Source organism: Kwoniella pini, chromosome 10 (assembly GCF_000512605.2).
Source record: "Kwoniella pini CBS 10737 chromosome 10, complete sequence".
Lineage (NCBI taxonomy): Eukaryota > Fungi > Basidiomycota > Tremellomycetes > Tremellales > Cryptococcaceae > Kwoniella > Kwoniella pini.
In genome coordinates, this window is record NC_091725.1 from 1,204,177 (window position 1) to 1,221,960 (window position 17,784).

Sequence of the window (17,784 nt, forward strand, 5' to 3'; positions counted from 1 at the left end):
TGTATTGAAAGTTGTATTATCATAAGATGTATTTGTGTTATTATATCACGTCGATATTATGATAATAATTGCATGATATGAATATATCCAATTCAATTCACAGATTTATCCTTTTCCGTGAGTAAACAGAAATTTTGAATAATATAAAAGGAAAACACAAAAATCTATATTCGAAAAATAACTGAACAATGAATGATAAATTGGACGAATTGTTATTTTGACAATGATAAGTGATAAATTAGGTAAATGAGAAGATTAAAGTTGGTTAATTTAATCAACTAATTCAAGTGGCCTATAAACGGCATCCCACATTCGAGACTAAAATTATAATTGAAATAATCAACATCAGCTAATCAATAAATATTAATATTAATATTCAATTTAAAACTCACTCTAATATATTCTTCTAAAGTTAAAGAACCTTTACCTTGAACAACTTTTATAGTATTTAAATCTTGTGCATTACCATCTGAAACAGCTTGTCTACAAACAGCAGCAGCAACTTCAACACTAACATTTCTAACATCTGCTAAATCAGGTAAAAGTGAAGCTTCAGGATTTGTTAATGCAGGTGATAAAGAAGCTAATGAATTAACTCCTGCCATTAACATTGAATTTGAAATTGTTTTTGATCTTGCAAGAATTGAACCTAATCCTAATGCAGGATAAATTAAAGCATTATTTGTTTGTGCAACTGTATATTGTTTTCCATTTCCTAATTCAACAGGTGGGAAAGGTGATCCTGTTGCAACTAATGCTCTATTTTCTGTCCATTGAAGTGCATCTGCTGGATCAACTTCACATAATGCTGTAGGATTTGACATTGGGAACTAAAAAAAACGAATTTTAAGTCTTATTAGTTTAATTTTTTTTTTTTTAGAAATATGTTTTTGAAGTTTTGAAATTAAAACTCACGATAATAGGTCTTTCAACGTGTTTACCCTTAAGATTTTACAGATTTAAGTCAATTCTCATTAAAACAGATTAAGCAAATTTTTCAAAAGTACTTACCATCTCTCGAATTAATTCTTCAGAGAAAGCTCTTGAATGTGTAGATGTACCAATTAATACAGTAGGTTTGACATTCTTAACAACTATATTTCAAAAATCATCAAAGTCAGTCACTATGGAAAATCAAGTAAAGAAGAAAAAAAGAAAAAAACCCACCATCCATTAACCAAACACCATCATTATCTCCTTCGGATTTAGCCCATTCTTCAACTTCACTATCAGGTCTTGCATAAGGTAATTGAGCATGTCTTAAATTATTACCCATACTTTCAACTAATAATCCATTTCTATCAACACACCAAAATCTTCTTGAAGCTTCTTCTTCTGAAAGTCCTTCTAAAATCATAAGACCATCTTTAATTTGATCTGCAATTCCCATACCTGCTGAACCTGCTCCATAAATAACAATTCTTTGATCAGATAGTCTTGCTCCTGAAACTTTAATAGCTCTATTCCCCAAGAAAAAACAAAGTTAACTTAAATAATATTAATACATTTTAAAAAAAAATTGGAATTGGAATTAAAACTTACGCAATTAAAGCTGCTAAAGCTACAGCACCTGTACCTTGAATATCATCATTAAACATTGGGATATTTTTATATTTTTCCATAAGTCTATAAGCATTTGCCATACCAAAATCTTCGAAATGAATAATAGCATTTGGATAAAGTTCTCTACAATTTTGAATAAATCGATCAACAAATTGATCATAATTTTTACCTCTAATTCTAGTTCTTTTCCAACCCATATAAAGTGAATCAGAGAATAAAGCATGATTATCTGTTCCACAATCTAAAACTACAGGTAAAATTCTATTTGGATTTATACCTGCTCCTAAAGTGTATAAAGCTGCTTTTGAAGTTGAAATTGTTATTCCTCCTACTCCTTGATCTGCAATTCACATCCCCCAAAAAAAAAATCAGTCCCAAACGTCACCTGAAAATATATAAAAGAACTTACCTCCGATACCCAAAATAGCTTCTGCGTCTGTGACTACAACCAAATCAATAGCATCATGAGGATTGTTTGAATCGTAAGCTACGTCTGCTGTTCTGTTCACATCTAGGAGATGGCCTTCAAGTTGCGCTCGCATGCCGTCTTGGTTAGGGAAGGACTATGTCGCATCATATAAGTTCATATCTGAAAGCCGAAAACGCAAGAACTCACGATGTAACAACCAACAGGTCGTCTGAACAAGTTGGAGTAATTTGCCACGGCTTCAGCAGCACCTGTGTGTGATGGTGTCAGCTAAGTGACCCAAAGGAAGCGGACCTTCGAGACGGCTGGAATACACATACCAGGAGTATAAAGTACACCGAGCAATTCTTTCAGATGATCTTGCATGATTTTGTAAAAGAGCACTTGATTTTGGTCACGAAGGGAGGCAAGGAAAGCATGTTTGAGGATAACGGAAGGTTGCTGAACATAACTTCAACTTAGCGTTCATCTTACATCTCGAATCTAATATGTTCCCGGCTCATCGTTCCAAGATAGTAGATGGTACACACCTTGAGTAATTGATTATAAGCTCTCAAAGCTTGTTTCTCCAACGAATGCACATCGTATGGTAAAAATCCTTCTAAACCAAAAATTTGTCTTTCTTCTCTTGAGAAACCAGCTCCCTATGTGGTCAATCAGAATCAGCCGTGCGCTGCTGCGAGGACATCTCAACAATAACCTACCTTGTTCAATCTAGGAGTATTCAATAGTGCGGAACCTGTAGCAAACAGCATCACATTAGTTTAATTGTCAAATTCCCGCCTTTCCGATATGAGATGAGGAGCTAACCTCGCAGATTGGTCCTGCAGGGAGTTTTCTATCAGCTCAAGTCTGTGCGTGACAATTGATCGTGAAATTACAAGAATCTCACCTGATAGGTACGAAATTTTTGTTCGCAGCGATAATAGGTCTATCAGCCATACCTCTTGTCGCTATGCGACTCGAGGCATTGACTCGTGTTCGAGCGATTTTGGAGGAGCTACAGAACATAGTATCAGTGTCCAGCAAGTCCAAGGGCTTCTTTATTGATAATGAACGAAGAAATGGGAAAGATACTTGAACAAAGTGGAGGTATCACGACTTCATAAGATTATCCGGGATTGATTTCGCGCGTGAGAGATAGAACTCACCTTCCTCTAATCATCTTGTCTTATCACTTGGTTTTGGGTATGTATCAATACAAACGATGAGAAGAGAGAATAATATCAATCAATAATCAATTGTGCTTATGATCGGAAAGAATCGCGAACTTTGGGGGAAGAACAAGTTAATCTACAAAAAGTATAATATTTATTTTTTTCTAATTTTGCTTATGGTACTAATGATGTTTTCGAATTTTGGTGACGTTAAATCTCAAGAAATTCGAAAATAACATCTTTGAGTTTGGTAATTTACCCTGAGTAAATCGGTCTCTTGCCGCATAGGAAAAAGGTACCGCTCATATCCGATTACACAAAAAGCCAAGCGAGACATTGAAGACGGCCGAGCCGAAATGATCGACTGCTTATAGTCGATTTATAGCCAAATCCATGTGCTTATCTCATATCTATACATTTCAGAAACAGGTAGGAAATATTGGCCAATTTCTTTAGAGACGTCATTTGACTGTGCAGTGACATTCAGAACTTCACAACCACCTTTGTTACGCATCATAACTTGACTAGCGTGTTCTCTTTTCATTCATTTGACTTCGGTAAGAAAAAAGGATGATCAGGACTCAGAGATATCGACTCGTCCTTCGATTGCCTATATATATGTATACAGTAGTCTTGTTGAAAGAGTAGGATTTATTCTAATCTTCAATATTTACCATACATCTTACGATCAAGACACTATAAAAATGACAGACAACAATCCAAATACCACCGATTTATGGCCTGAAAGGCACGATAAAGCCTGGCATCAAACCGAACAGGAAGTTACAAATGAGCATAATCTTCACCATACTTGTGGGAATCAAGCCACAGGAGGGATGACTGATCACAATCCAAATACCGATTTATCGCCAGAATGGCTTGAAGATATCTGGCGTCCAACCGAACAGCGAATTACAATGGGAAATATCTTCACCAATAGGTTCTGGGACATGTTCGGCCAGACTTTTGCCGATCATTGCAATGCAGGGTCTGCAGATCTATCCACAAGTCAAGAAGATTGTGGTCTCTGTACTGAGTATTCACGACAACTCTCCCCACTTATGACCGAATACGGCCTAGGACAGGTACTTCGTCCCTTCGCGAGGTGTCCAGGTCAGACTTACAAAGATGCTGTACTTGCGACATCGAAGTGGTCTCTACGAGAGATATTTCATGATCCTTCTAGAAGATCAGGAGGATCGACTGGGAGAGCTATGAGCTAAAACTTCCATACATCATAGTCATCGTAATAAAGAGATATAGTCTATATGTACGGAACGACCCAAGTTTTGTCATTGATTCGGTCAAATACAAGCAGGATGATAGATATGCGAATGCGATGGTTAATTCGGTGTGAAATATATTGTGAATGACATGCAAATGATACTATGTGGAATATCTTCCTCGCTTTATGACCGCTGTTAACGCTTCATGCCGTCCAGGACAAATCAGTCAGAGATCAACATGCCAATGTATGTGTCTAGAAGTCTTGCACACTTTTCAAGAATGGCGCGGTGGCAAAATCGTAAAAGATTTTCCGACAAATACATTATGATGATTTCTCTCAACAATGGGAGTATGAAGATGCATACACTGCTTGTAAACCCCCCAAGAAAATTGCTTACACTAACAATGGATGACCTCTGAACGGAGTGTATTACACTCGTATGCTGCGGGTTAACACCACATCCCCAACATATCTGCGAATCGAGTCAATATGGCCTTCTTCTGACATCATCGATACATGTTGCTCCGTTATAATGCGAAGGAGTGAGTCCAAAAGGATTGTTCAAGCTCGATGTCCCACTTTCAGACAGTCAGACCAATAGATCAGGTATAGAATTCGAGGAACCTGCGGTCTTGTGCCACGCTCACTACTTGCCTTCATCACAGCAAATCATACAACATTCACCAAATATCAGTATCAAGTAAGTGATTTCGACCTATTTCTGGTACTATCATTTGAGATACAATATGACACGACCAGTGACATCTTGCTCGGAGTAAATTATAATAAGTCCTGTGACCGAGTGAGCAACAATTGATCCCCAGCAAACATTACTTTTTCGATATGTCCCAACAGAGTGAGAAAGAGGAACCGTTGCAGAAACTTTGTAGAAGATTGGCAGATATAGGCATGACCAATACAATAGGGCATGATGCGCAATCAAGACCGGGACCTATGAGCGGTGATTGTTCAGTATGTTCTTCGACCAAGAAGAAGGTTTCTCAAGCTGATGAAGCATCGGGATTGGATGAGGAGGATTGCGAAAAGGCGAGACAGTATATCTGGGGATCTGCAGCAGTCCCTCATTGGGAATCGGATGAATCAGTCGATGAGGATGCATTATTCAATGAGGACAAATCAGTCCATGCGAGCGACTCAAACGACGCGGGTGGATCAGACACTGAAAGAGAATCAATCAATAACAACGGCAAGCGAGTCAGAGGGGATTGAATAAGTTGATTTGAAAATATAGATATAATTGGGATTTATCATCTTTCAACATCAACCGTTTTCTGAAAGTTCAAAGATTCACAGAGCAATATGATCATGTGTATATTGTTGAATGAACGGATTGTATAAGAGTAAAAAATACGAATACAGCAATATACTGTATGTGCCGCGCACGCAACCTATTTTTACATATGTGATTTGCATCACCGAATAATACACCCCATCCTGCTTTTAGCAATACTGCTTTTTTTGGTCCATCATGTAAATTCATGATCATCACCTCCGTCATAGCTTACAAAAATTATCTTTCGAAGCTCACTCACAGCACTCCGATGACCTCTGGGAAAAGAATGCCATCAAGGGAATGATACTGTATGGCGTAAAACCTTCTGCACGAGATTGGCTGCCATTCTATATATGAATCGTGCAAAGATTTTCACGCTGCACAGCTTGATGGAGAAAATCTTGCAGTGCTTGTGGATCCTTTGTGAGCTGTGATATCACTGGTAGCAATGAGATAAAGGAGGTGTACGAGGATAACAAGGTCGAAGACTCATGTAATTTTTGAAATGGATACTATATATACTTTATCTCATACAACCTTTCCCTTAGTCTTTTCTTTCTTCTAACTACCACTTCAGTTAATCGACTTTCTTCCAAATTTTCAGAACAGACTCATAACATGGCGAATTCTAATACCACCAGCATCGACTCAAACTCAGATCAACAGACCGACGAACTATTAGATACTCACACCAACCGTATGGTTGGTGAACTTGGTTTATTACCCCGTACTTTGATTGAAATACATAGAACAAGTCGACCGGAAGACATTAGCGAAACTCAAGCAAGCTGTGAGATTTGTGGTGATTGGCTGAACACGCTATACCAAAACATTTGTAACGATTTCCATGTTGATCTTACAGAAACAGCACGAGACATGAAGAGGCGCATTAGATCTTGTATAAAATCTAGGTGTCATCCTTCAGATCTCGGAACTGAAACTGAGAGTCCCATGGAGGAGGAGTATGAGGCATCGCCATCACAAATAGAGGCAGAGTCTTCAGAACATCAATGAGATCAAATAAGGCATAATCAAGCGAGTCAGAACCGATCAAATAAGGCGGACTTCGGGTTTAGATGCAATATAGATTCATTATTATTTTCAATCCATATCAGGACAGAGAAATTATGTATATAAGGTCTGCATTCAGTCATGAACAATGCCCCCCTATATTGCTTTTATCGATACTGCTTCTCGATCCAGTTTGAGGCTGTGTTATCATAATGTAATGGTTCAAAGGAAGAGCCTTCGAAGTTGAACTTCACTGCACTGTACTGGAACCACCTGGGATAACGATGTCAGCAAGGGAATTGACGTCATATAGAAGACCTCGCAGTGCTTGTAGATCCTTTGTGAACGATGATATCACTAGTAGGAATGGGACAAAGGAGCTGTACAAGAATAAGAAGTTGAAGTCATCTGGATATCATTATATATATACTGCTTGTCATGCGAGTATACCCACATTTTATCTTTCTTAACTTCTCTTTCTTCTTCACAACCAGTGAAATATCTCTCACAATATGGCAAATCCCAATAGTAACGGTACCGACTTAAATCCGACTCAGCCAACTTTATCAACTATTGAAGAGCTTGTAGCCACATACGATGCAAGGGTGAGACCGGTCGCCGACGAATATCTTGAAGGATGCTGGCAGTTGGCCGCCTCAACGATTATGCAACATGATTCACGTCGAGCTGATGAGATTAGTGGTTCTCAAGCAGACTGTGATATTTGTGGCGAAGTAGACAGACTATATCAGAACTTATGTGACCGTTATTCCATTGTTGAACCTACGGAAGCTCTTTCGGAATACAGCAAAGGGTTTATTCGACTTCCGGTTAGAATGAGTTGCCATGCTTCGGACACCCAAGACGAATACTGCAATATGACGACCGACCAGCAAGACGCAGTCATTCTGTTGGTAGAGTCAAAGTTCTCAAGGGCCCAATGAGCTGGAGTAAGGTACAACGCACTACGCTTGTATGTGAATTTGGTCATAGATAGCAACTTAGTGATAGCAGACAAGGTCTATAACTTGAGAATGGACTACGTAGAATGGAGCGAAAATGGACTGGGAGCGGTGAGGGAGAGGGAGGGCTATTCTTGTATAACGAAGTCTGATGGGTAGTATGTGAACGGATGACGATGTATGTTCATAGGCTGAGAACCAGGACTTCTGTTTCTGTCACCAAATTCGAAAGGAGCGCAGTGAAATTTGAGAGATCGTCCTGTCATGCCACCCACATATGCATATTTGTGAAGATGCTCAACAACGTTTTCTGAAACGCAAATCTAGGGATAGTCTACTAAACCCGAGAAAACCTTACTCTGCCTTTCTCTTCTTCTTTTTCTTCTTTAAATCTATATTCGATCCACCATCTGCGTATTTGCCAGTTTTCTGTATTGGGTGAGAGAATTAACATAGTTTCAAGTCGTTCACGATGAATCATATTGAAATCGACTTACCTTGTTCAACACTCTTTGTAATGCTCTTCGGGTCTCACTATTCTCGGGGAAACTTTCCGGATTAAAGTAATCCGCTGCGTATTCTAATAACCATTCCGGTCGTACTTCAGTCACCGTTCGGATGAACTATCCAAATCAAAAACAACACGTGAGTTATGTAATACGTACATCCCTGCAGACAGGGGTGACTCACGTTTGCCGTTGTTAGGACGAATTCATTATACAGGACCCATTCAGGCGTGGTATCCAATCCACAACTCAGATGTAATCGTACAACCTAAATCGATCATCAATCAGCTTTCGGCAATATACCACAAACAGGCAGTTTACCACCCACCTGATTATCTTTGACAGTCATGTAGCTTCCCTTTTCACCTTCCTTATGCGCAACTTGCATGAAGAAACCACAAGTCAAAGCTTGTCTGATATTATTCCAATAGTTCTTGTCCTCCCATGCTGTACTGCACAATTCCAAATCGAACTTTTCCATGGCTCGCTTGAGTTGAGTTCGTACGTTGTCTGCTTGAGCCAGTGAACGTTGGTTCAGATAATTTTGCCAACACCAGGTCTTAGCATCTCCTTCGTTTGACTTGTAAGCGTGGTAAACGTTGAGTAAGGTCAAGTGATCTCCATCAGGGTGTGTAAATTGAGCTTTGGCTAAATCCGCTTCTTTTCGTTGAGATGCCGGTCGCATGAATACATTTGGCACTGTAAGAGAGGTCAGCGAATTGAACTCCAAAACATCTAAGGCATGTTACAATTTGCTGGGATTAGTCAGCTCACCTGAAAGCATTGCCGTCAGGGAGAGCATCTCATTACTACAACCAAATTCGGGACTAACAATGAGCATCTTCGCGAGCTGTGTTACGATGCAAGTTAGCGACGCTCGGACGAAGTGGAGCAAGGTCGACTCACTTGAGGATCCAAGGGGAACTCGGCCATGATTTGGCCCAACGGGGTGAGGTTACCATCATCGTCCAAGGCAGCGAGGTAATGCAGCAATTCTAATGCTCGCATGATAGTCTCAGGTGCGGGAGCATCTGAAATCCGATCCGATCAGCCTGAAATATCCTGCTGGGGGGAGAATCTGTATTGAACACTTACCCATGTAATCGAAGTGCACCAAGTCCTTGATACCCAATTTGATCAGCTCCAACACGGTATTCGCTAAATTACTCCTCAGAATTTCTGGATGTGTTTGTTCTTCCAATTCTTTCACGAAATCCTTCTCAGTATACAATCTAAAGCATTTACCAGGTCTTGTTCTTCCAGCTCGACCAGCCCTTTGCATCGCAGAAGCCTTTGAGATTGGAGAGACCAGCAAACTTTCTACTCGTATTCGAGGGTTGTATACCTTTTGTTTACAGAACCCAGGATCAACGACATAAACAATACCGTCTATCGTAAGGGATGTTTCAGCGATATTTGTGGATACTACTACCTTTCTCCCTGGTAGACCATCTTTTCTGGCTGGTGGTGCCGCATCAAATATACGTTGTTGCTGATGAGGTGGTAATGAAGAGTAAAGCGGTACGACTAGTAGAGGTCCTGCCATTCCCTTGTTCGATAATTCTTCTCCTTCAGCTCTAATTTTCCTACATGCGTCTTCTATTTCCTCTTCACCAGTCAAGAATAACAATACGTCTCCTTCATCTTCTGCTTGATGAATGAAAAGTACAGTTCTAATGGAAGCTTCAACGTAATCATTTTCTGGTTCTTGGGTGAAAAAAGTTTCCACGGGGAAAGTTCGACCTGACACCTTGACTACTGGAGCTATACCTGATGGTTGGCCGTCACCAAAGTATTTCTGGAATTTCTCAACATCTAACGTAGCAGACATGACGATGATTTTAAGGTCGGGCCTTCGTTTGGCAACCTTCAGTCAGGAAATCATCAGCTCAGCTGGAATGAACATCATAACAAATGCTAGGGGTGGACTTACATCTTTCAACAAACCCATCAATATATCCGTTGCTAATGTCCTCTCGTGCGCTTCATCCAAAATAACAGTAGAATATCTCTCCAATAACGGATCATTCATAGCTTCCCTCAACAACATACCATCCGTCATATACTTTAGGAAAGTCGTTCCAGGTTCAGTCATATCTTCGAATCTAATCGAATAACCAACTTGTTTACCCAATTGCACTACAAGCGGCAGGTAAGCGAATGATTCAACGACAGATTGGAGGGAATCGCTCACCATCCATCTCATCGGCCACACGCTTAGCGACACTCATGGCAGCCACTCGTCTAGGTTGAGTACATGCTACCATTTTCCCTCTTAACATTGGCAAATCGGAATAACAAACGAATTGAGGTATTTGAGTGGTTTTACCTGAACCAGTTTGACCTTCCATAACAGTGATTTGATTCTCGCTAAAAATTGTTAAGAATTCTTGCATCTTCTGGTACACTGGCAAATTCTTTCTTTGGTCAAGGATCTTTCGGTAGGAAGCTGAGAAAGGTGCAAGGCCTTTGAAGGGATTCACATCGCCATCCTGCATACAAGCTTAGCTTATATATTCGCAAAGTACGATAATGAAGTGAACTTACCATGATGGTTTTAGCCTGAGCAACAGATACCTTCCTAGGTACTAGCCCGTTTAGTGGATTGGAAGCCTTTCCAGTGGTTCCATTGGTACCGCTAGAGTAGCCATTAGTGGAGGAAGATCCAGCCATATTCCTATGAGCGCTATTCGATCAGAATTAGCTATTGTCGTTCTCGAAAAACACGAATTTGACCTCACAGATAAGGATTGTCGACAGGAGGTGTAAGGGAAGAGGTTTCGCCTGCGGTTTTCGATCGTTTGGAAGGAGGCTCAGCCATTTCGATCTTTATAAAGAGGTGTGGAATATGGTAAAATAAATCACAAATGAAAACAAAGAAGCGTGAATTGAGCATAATTCTCGATAAAATGGCAGCAACAAACTCAAAAATGTTAATCGAGAGTTATTGGTGAGCTAAGGCACGCAAGTGGCAAAAAGGTCTTGTTTGACACGCCTATCTCTGACACGCTCAAGCAGGTGGAGGTTGTCGCTGCGTCATCTTCAAGTTGATCCATATTTCAACCTTCTTCTTCTTTCTTTTTCTAGATATTTATCAGATATGCCTGGACTTCCACCAACACAGGAGGGTGAGCTGAAGATCTGTGATTACCTGGGAAGTACAAGACACTCAAGCTGACGTTCATGAATATGGCTATACAGATATCGATCAATTTGTAGCTATAACTCAAGCTAGCCCAGAAGACGCTGCTCACTTCCTTGAATCCGGCACTACCTTAGAGGTGAGCAAGAGACGTGGATCTCTTTCTCTCGCAAGACTGCTGCATCTTTGGCTCTTCGATATGGACTCAATGTAAGACTGATCTCCCATTTGTAGGGCGCAATTGAAGACTTCTTTGCGACTCAAACCGCCTCAGAACCCCTGATCCCAGATCGACAGGACGACGAAGACGCCGACCTTGCATTGGACTCGCCCACAATGTCTGATGAACCTTCGAACAGCAATACTGCTGCACCTACAGGTGGTCCGAGAACGTTAGGTGGCGAAGCGGCTGCTGAACCATTGCCCGCCGGATGGGGTCGACCAGAACGAAGTAGATTTGGTAGACTTGGTGAGAGCAACGATGACGAGGACGACGCCCCTACAGGAGGGGATGAACCCGAAGAGCTATATGCAGGAGGTGGAAGAAGGTCAGTCCTCAATCAAAATGCAGTTGAAGTGAAACTGATGGCATATGTAGTGGTTTAGCAGTTCAAAATCCCGACGATCCTAGAGGAACTGGGAACTCACTTGTAGACAACATCCTTCGAATGGCTAATCAGTAAGCGGTCTTTGACGTGGCTGACTCGTTTTGCTGACTCCTATTCAGAAATGGACCTCGAGCTCCTTCTGCCGGGGGAGTTCAAGGTGCACCCCAACCAGCCTCAGCATTCCGTGGAACAGGTCATACACTCGGTTCGGACGAAGCTCCTTCGACAGCAATTGCAGCAACTGATTCATCGCCTGCTCCGACCGGATCAGGCGCTCCTTCTATACCCAGCGTCGCAGGTGTAACACCGTCGATGATGGATAACCTTTTAGCAGGAATGTTCGGAAGAGGCGCTGGGGGTCCGGCCGGCGCTGCTGGATATCCGCAACAGGAGCAGGACGACGAAGAAGACGATGATGACGACAGTGACGAGAATGTTGCAACTCGACGATTGACATTCTGGAGAAACGGATTTTCAATTGAAGACGGACCTTTGCTTTCGTATGATGACCCTCAAAATAAAGCTTTGCTGCAAGCCATTGAGTCTGGAAGAGCACCTCCCAGTGTCTTTGGAGTCAGGTTCAATCAACGCTTGAATGTGGAAGTGGCTCAACGACGAAGGGAAGACTATCAATTACCGCCTAAGAAGCCTGCCAAACCTTTCGGAGGTTCAGGTAACCGACTTGGGTCACCTGCTCCAGAAGTCACCAGCTCAACGGCCTCGATGCCTGGTAACCTGCCCCAAGGTATTTTAGTTGGCGGATCTGGATCAGGTACACCTACATCCAGTGGCAATGCTGCAGCTGGTGGACAGGCTACGTTCGAGCTGGATGCCAGTAAACCTACTACTAGTATTCAGCTTAGATTAGGGGATGGAACGAAGTAAGCCTGACAATTCTGCGACGACATATGACTGCTGATCACGGTGTGGCAATATAGGATGGTCGCCAAAGTCAACTTGACACACACTGTTGGGGACTTGCGAAATTACGTATCGGCGTGAGTCCGCTCATGTTCGCGTCTTCGTCAGCTTATACCGGAAGCTGACTTGAACCCATTACCAAGCTCTCGACTCGACGCTAGGTCCTTCATCCTGCAGACCACCTTCCCAAGTCGTGAGCTCAGCGATTTCAACGAAACCATCGAAGCTGCCAAATTGCAAAATGCGGTTGTCGTGCAACGATTTACATAGATAATGGAATAGTGGAGTCTGAAGAGAGATTGCCATCACAATCGCAAGGAAACCGAGTATGCATCGATGCCACATATACAGGATGATATCGCATGTATGTACAGTATCTGGGTCAGCTTTTCAGTGGACAGGCTTCAATCGAATCGATAGTCGAACAGACATAACAAGCAGACACTGGGTCGTTCAGGCACGCTGTGCTGAGATTCTGATTCTTCCTTCATCGCCACCCTACTTGCTATCCACTGTTCCCTATCCTTGCTCGTCGAACAGGATTTTAGCAAGCAGATAGATATAGCCAATATCGGGTCATAGACATCCTTTCAAATTGAGAATGACTCACTTTGATTGTCAGTCTTGCTTATCTCGGTAAGACATAAGGCCGGGAGGAATATACTCCAGTAACATCGTTGGCTTATTCCGAGATACCGCCGCGAAGGATAAGGAGAGAAAGGCTCAAGTCTTTCCGTTGATTACCCGTGCGCAGTCTTTCCGTTGTTCGCATGAGACTTTGCATTATCATCATCTTCCAAAGTTACCGCGTCACTTATATCGAGTCAATTCGAAGTACAGTATACAAGCTTGAAGGGCAATAAACCTCTCTGATATTCATCATGACTTAGATTCCAGGAATCGTAATCCACATCCACACTACATTCGAAGTACAGTATGAGCCAATCAAATGATATTTCACTATCCAGCTGTCAAAATGACAGCCGGTCTGAGACCAAATCGTTGAGCTCCTCCGAAGCCTTACAAGCTCGATTTTTACATCTTAGGTTCAAGACCTACCTCAAGCTTAGTGCAATGTCCTTCGAACAGGTGGAGGATTATCAAATTCAGTTGACGCAACACATTAAAGACTTATTCAGAGAGCATGGGAATGTGGTAAGAGGTGGAGACAGAGATGAGGTGTTACAAGAGTCGGCACACAATACCGCCTCAGCATGGATTAAGGATTATGATGAAAAGATTGGATAATCATGTATACAAACTGATACTGGAAGCTGAATGAGGCTAATTGCTTATTGGCTGTGTTTAGTTTATGTTTTTCACTCGGATCAAAGGACTGTTTCTGACATTGGGTGGAATTTTGCTCACCCCTGATACAGTAACTCATCATGCAGACAACTAAACATCAAAACCGAAAGACCGGATGGTTCATTCACGTATACTGTACAACTTCCACTTGACATACTCAAGAGGTCTAGGCCTGGTCCAATCTTTTGAGCTACATTATGACTATACAAAAGTTAGATACGTCAGATTAAGTCAATCCCTTGTTATCTTTTGTTCACTCTGCTGAAACACTTTACTATTACATAATTCATATCCTAAGCTGAATTACACAGATTCGCTGCTCTGAGATTGGTTTTAAAGGGTCATAAGAGTCCAACATTTTCCCACCTCATTCAACCTCCTTCCACCCTTAAACACCTACTAAATATACGACCAACCGCAAATGTCTGATATATCGAGATTGTCTCATGGCAAAGCTTCCCTCTTAAGCTCAACGTACTCTGACTCTTTGGGTACAAACGCAAGGTCCAGGAGTACGACCAACTGTAAGTCTAAGTACTCTGTGACTTCCATCATGACTACTGGAGGGAAAGGACTCATGCTTCCATATGTGCATAGCTCGTCTGAGAGGTTTCGAATGTACAGCCAAACTTTACGAGTCCAGGCTTGAAAAGCTGACACAGCACGCAGAGCACCGTTGAGAACCAATTCAGCTGTACTGTAATGCACCGGATCCTGACATTACAATTCTTATTGTATTCCACCACATACAATACCGTTACATTACATTCTTATTGTATTCAGCACATACAATACCGTTAACGGTATTCACTGCATACAACACCGTTAACGGTATTCACTGCATACAATACCAATTGAACGGTAATACCGGAGGCTATTCTGAAAGGTATATAAGCACGACATTTTACATACTATTTTGTATTCCCCTCATCGATGAAATATCATAAGTTACATTCTAATTGACTATTACAATCATCCATCTACAATTAGCTTTATTTCCTAATCATTACAATTCATCTTTGTCCACCATACAGCAGGTTCCGTCATCCCTGCAGTAAGGTCGTAACATGTACCGACTCAGCCACTAGCCGGATTGTCTCTAGACCCGGTGCGAGCGGCTTTCACGCCATCTTGAAGATCGATACTTCACATCGGAAGTGAGCCCTACGAGACAAAGATCTCAGATTTTATTGAACAAGGAGTCGGCTGAGCGACAAAGGTCGGGTTGTGCCTATAGCGATCATGTTATCAAAGACCTGATGAGGCGATCGCAAGAAAGTTTCGGGGTTATGGGGAAGTGTCAAAGTGCAACTTACGTAGTAGTTTGTGAATGTAGAAGTCCACTGCTGTATAGAGCATGGCTGTCATAAAAATATCCTCTTTTGTCACGGAATTAGCAAAGGAGCTCTCTTGGCACAATCTGAGAATTGCAAATATCGTCACATCGAAAGTGCTTTACACTGTACAGTATTGCAAATGAAATCGCATGTCACCTTTCTCTGTCCAGTAGACGTACCTACCTTTCTTCAAGGAGTATAAACGGTGAGCATTTTCGACTCAAGAATCGTAGCAAATGCCGAGAGAGGGGTATACATCAGCCCCAAGACTGATGTTCTCGACATACCAATAGTCAAGCCATTATCGCGATTCTGACTTACAGAACCGTACTCATCCTGCAAACCATGTATCGACTCAATCCAACTTACATACACAGACCGGTGCAATCGAATGCCTTAGCAACTCATCAAAAATATTCGAAATTTTCTCCTTCATATCCCTCCTTCGGAAGGAGTACATATCATCATCAGAGTCCGACCAGAATCTATACCAGCAACAATGTACCTTTACAAGGGATGAACACGGTCCTATCAAACCTGATAAGTCAGTATCAAACATGTCTTGGGGACACACTGCCCATAGTGGGAACCTCAAGGAAGATCCGAAATCGTCGGAGAGCGGTCGAGAAGAACATAGAAATTGACAGGAGACAAATAAGCAGCATGGAAGAGGGATGTATCGTTATCTTGATAAGAAAAAAGGGCTAGAAGCGAGGTGGCCGATAAAGCTATTTCACATTTGCATACCTTTTGTCTCTGATATGAAAGGTTATAGAAGTGAATGGAAGTGAGACCCTTCCCCAGCTCGATCCTATGAATGGCGACTTCTCAGCCTCGACCATGGGCTCCTTTAGCACGTCATTCTAGTATATCTTCTTGTAGGAAGCCCTCGCCAGGTAAGCGAGCGCTTCATACGTCAAGACTAATCCTTTCCTTTCTTTCGAGGTGTTATAACTGTGACAGACATATCGCATTCAAAGGAGGAGATTGGTCGAGCTCCAGCCTTCTCATGATCTTCTCCCCACTCGACGCCATCTAGGATGGCTTCGCAGGCGCGACCATGGGCTTCTTAAGCACGTCATACTAGTATAAGTTCTTCATCAGAAGCCCTCTCTATCTAAGCGAGGACTTGCTACATCAAAACTGATCTTTTCTTCTATACTAAGATGACATCGTTGTGACAGATAGACATGACTCAAAGGAGATGATAAGTCGAGCACCAACCCTTGCAACTGTCAAACGAATATATAAGCCAGAATCAATCTAATTATCATTTCTTACAATCATCTCTCTCATATCTTTCGCCACTCGAAGTCACAGAGATATCTTTCACAGTAATTTCTCATCACATTCATACATCAGCTCTCATCAGCAGTCAAATACTACACATCCAGTCACTCTCAACTTGTATCACTCGATGTCACAACAAACCTCCTCTGATAGCAACTCAGCCGCTCCAAACTCCGCGGCTAAAGTTGAAGAAATGACAAACAAGTTGTTAGGTGAATGGAGGACAATGGAAGAAAACCTCAGCAAGCATCCTACCTTTAAGGATGCGCAGAAGGAAAGCAAGAAGGCACATGTCAACCTCATCAAAAGCTCCGAACCTTATCCCAATGAAGAAAGTTGTCCAGCCTGTCGAACTTCTCTCGAATCGGTTGAAGATCTGCCAGGAAGGTTGAACCCCTCTGTATCGTCGGATTTACTAGAGCTCGGTGGGGACACTGTGAAGTCATTCATGCGGGTTTATAACACGTACTACCATACAGACTTATTCCAGTTGTCTGATAATAGAGATACATCACCCGAAGAGTCAGATCACACTACAGAGGAAGAGGACGCAGAAAGCGAATCCTCGGACAGCGCAGTTAAGGATGAAGGCTGTTAGTGTACTGATCCAGGCTGCCTTGGCAGCTAAATAAGGCTGGCTTATGTAGAGCGGGGGAACAGTTCCTTTTAGTCTGCTAAACATTTGTTGATACATATCCGTAGTAGACTCCAACATTTCCTATGTATTTAGAGAACGATTTTCGAGTGGCAAAATTACGCCTCGGCCGAATTTCACTGATCTATGCAGAATATCACAATTCATTCTGATCTTGCTATTCTCTTCTAATTTACTGAAAGGAGCATTTGTTCAGTGAATCCAGAAATCTCTAATCAACATCATCTGATGTAATGCTGTCCTCTTTCTCCAAGGACTGAAAATATTGGACAAATCGTCATATCGCCACCTTTGTGGTACATTTTGTCGATTTTGTTGCTGTGCGCAAACGGCGTCATAAAGTGTCAAAATATGTGAAGTCTAGACCTGCTCCTT

At 41.8% G+C, this 17,784-nt stretch overlaps 7 protein-coding genes across 7 annotated transcripts; 5 read left to right on the forward strand and 2 right to left on the reverse strand.

The window, feature by feature from the left end:
- Positions 1-270: 270 nt before the first annotated feature.
- I206_107247 (uncharacterized protein) lies at positions 271-3,155 on the reverse strand (the record flags this gene model as incomplete). The annotated part of the gene is made up of 14 exons (XM_019156931.1): positions 271-318; positions 393-830; positions 916-942; positions 1,012-1,094; positions 1,168-1,460; positions 1,543-1,903; positions 1,973-2,126; positions 2,180-2,241; positions 2,311-2,431; positions 2,521-2,634; positions 2,695-2,729; positions 2,801-2,814; positions 2,883-2,990; positions 3,142-3,155. 14 exons carry the CDS (start codon positions 3,153-3,155, stop codon positions 271-273), a joined length of 1,872 nt encoding a protein of 623 aa, XP_019009649.1.
- Positions 3,156-3,851: 696 nt separating this feature from the next.
- Positions 3,852-4,370, forward strand: I206_107248 (uncharacterized protein; the record flags this gene model as incomplete). The annotated part of the gene is made up of 1 exon (XM_019156930.1): positions 3,852-4,370. The coding sequence occupies one exon, from the start codon at positions 3,852-3,854 to the stop codon at positions 4,368-4,370; it is 519 nt and encodes a 172-aa protein (XP_019009648.1).
- An 848-nt stretch (positions 4,371-5,218) lies between these two features.
- I206_107249 (uncharacterized protein) lies at positions 5,219-5,605 on the forward strand (the record flags this gene model as incomplete). The annotated part of the gene is made up of 1 exon (XM_019156929.1): positions 5,219-5,605. One exon carries the CDS (start codon positions 5,219-5,221, stop codon positions 5,603-5,605), a length of 387 nt encoding a protein of 128 aa, XP_019009647.1.
- A 1,587-nt stretch (positions 5,606-7,192) lies between these two features.
- Positions 7,193-7,801, forward strand: I206_107250 (uncharacterized protein; the record flags this gene model as incomplete). Its single annotated transcript, XM_019156928.1, has 2 exons — positions 7,193-7,397; positions 7,674-7,801. 2 exons carry the CDS (start codon positions 7,193-7,195, stop codon positions 7,799-7,801), a joined length of 333 nt encoding a protein of 110 aa, XP_019009646.1.
- Positions 7,802-7,996: 195 nt separating this feature from the next.
- Positions 7,997-10,969, reverse strand: I206_107251 (uncharacterized protein; the record flags this gene model as incomplete). The annotated part of the gene is made up of 11 exons (XM_019156927.2): positions 7,997-8,071; positions 8,140-8,265; positions 8,333-8,416; positions 8,477-8,847; positions 8,923-8,998; positions 9,055-9,179; positions 9,244-10,015; positions 10,082-10,287; positions 10,343-10,640; positions 10,696-10,834; positions 10,890-10,969. The coding sequence occupies 11 exons, from the start codon at positions 10,967-10,969 to the stop codon at positions 7,997-7,999; spliced, it is 2,352 nt and encodes a 783-aa protein (XP_019009645.2).
- Positions 10,970-11,248: 279 nt separating this feature from the next.
- Positions 11,249-13,089, forward strand: I206_107252 (uncharacterized protein; the record flags this gene model as incomplete). Its single annotated transcript, XM_070203486.1, has 8 exons — positions 11,249-11,276; positions 11,350-11,429; positions 11,525-11,838; positions 11,889-11,969; positions 12,018-12,628; positions 12,671-12,779; positions 12,837-12,896; positions 12,963-13,089. The coding sequence occupies 8 exons, from the start codon at positions 11,249-11,251 to the stop codon at positions 13,087-13,089; spliced, it is 1,410 nt and encodes a 469-aa protein (XP_070059587.1).
- Positions 13,090-16,881: 3,792 nt separating this feature from the next.
- On the forward strand, positions 16,882-17,352 carry I206_107253 (uncharacterized protein; the record flags this gene model as incomplete). Its single annotated transcript, XM_019156925.1, has 1 exon — positions 16,882-17,352. One exon carries the CDS (start codon positions 16,882-16,884, stop codon positions 17,350-17,352), a length of 471 nt encoding a protein of 156 aa, XP_019009643.1.
- Positions 17,353-17,784: the final 432 nt, after the last annotated feature.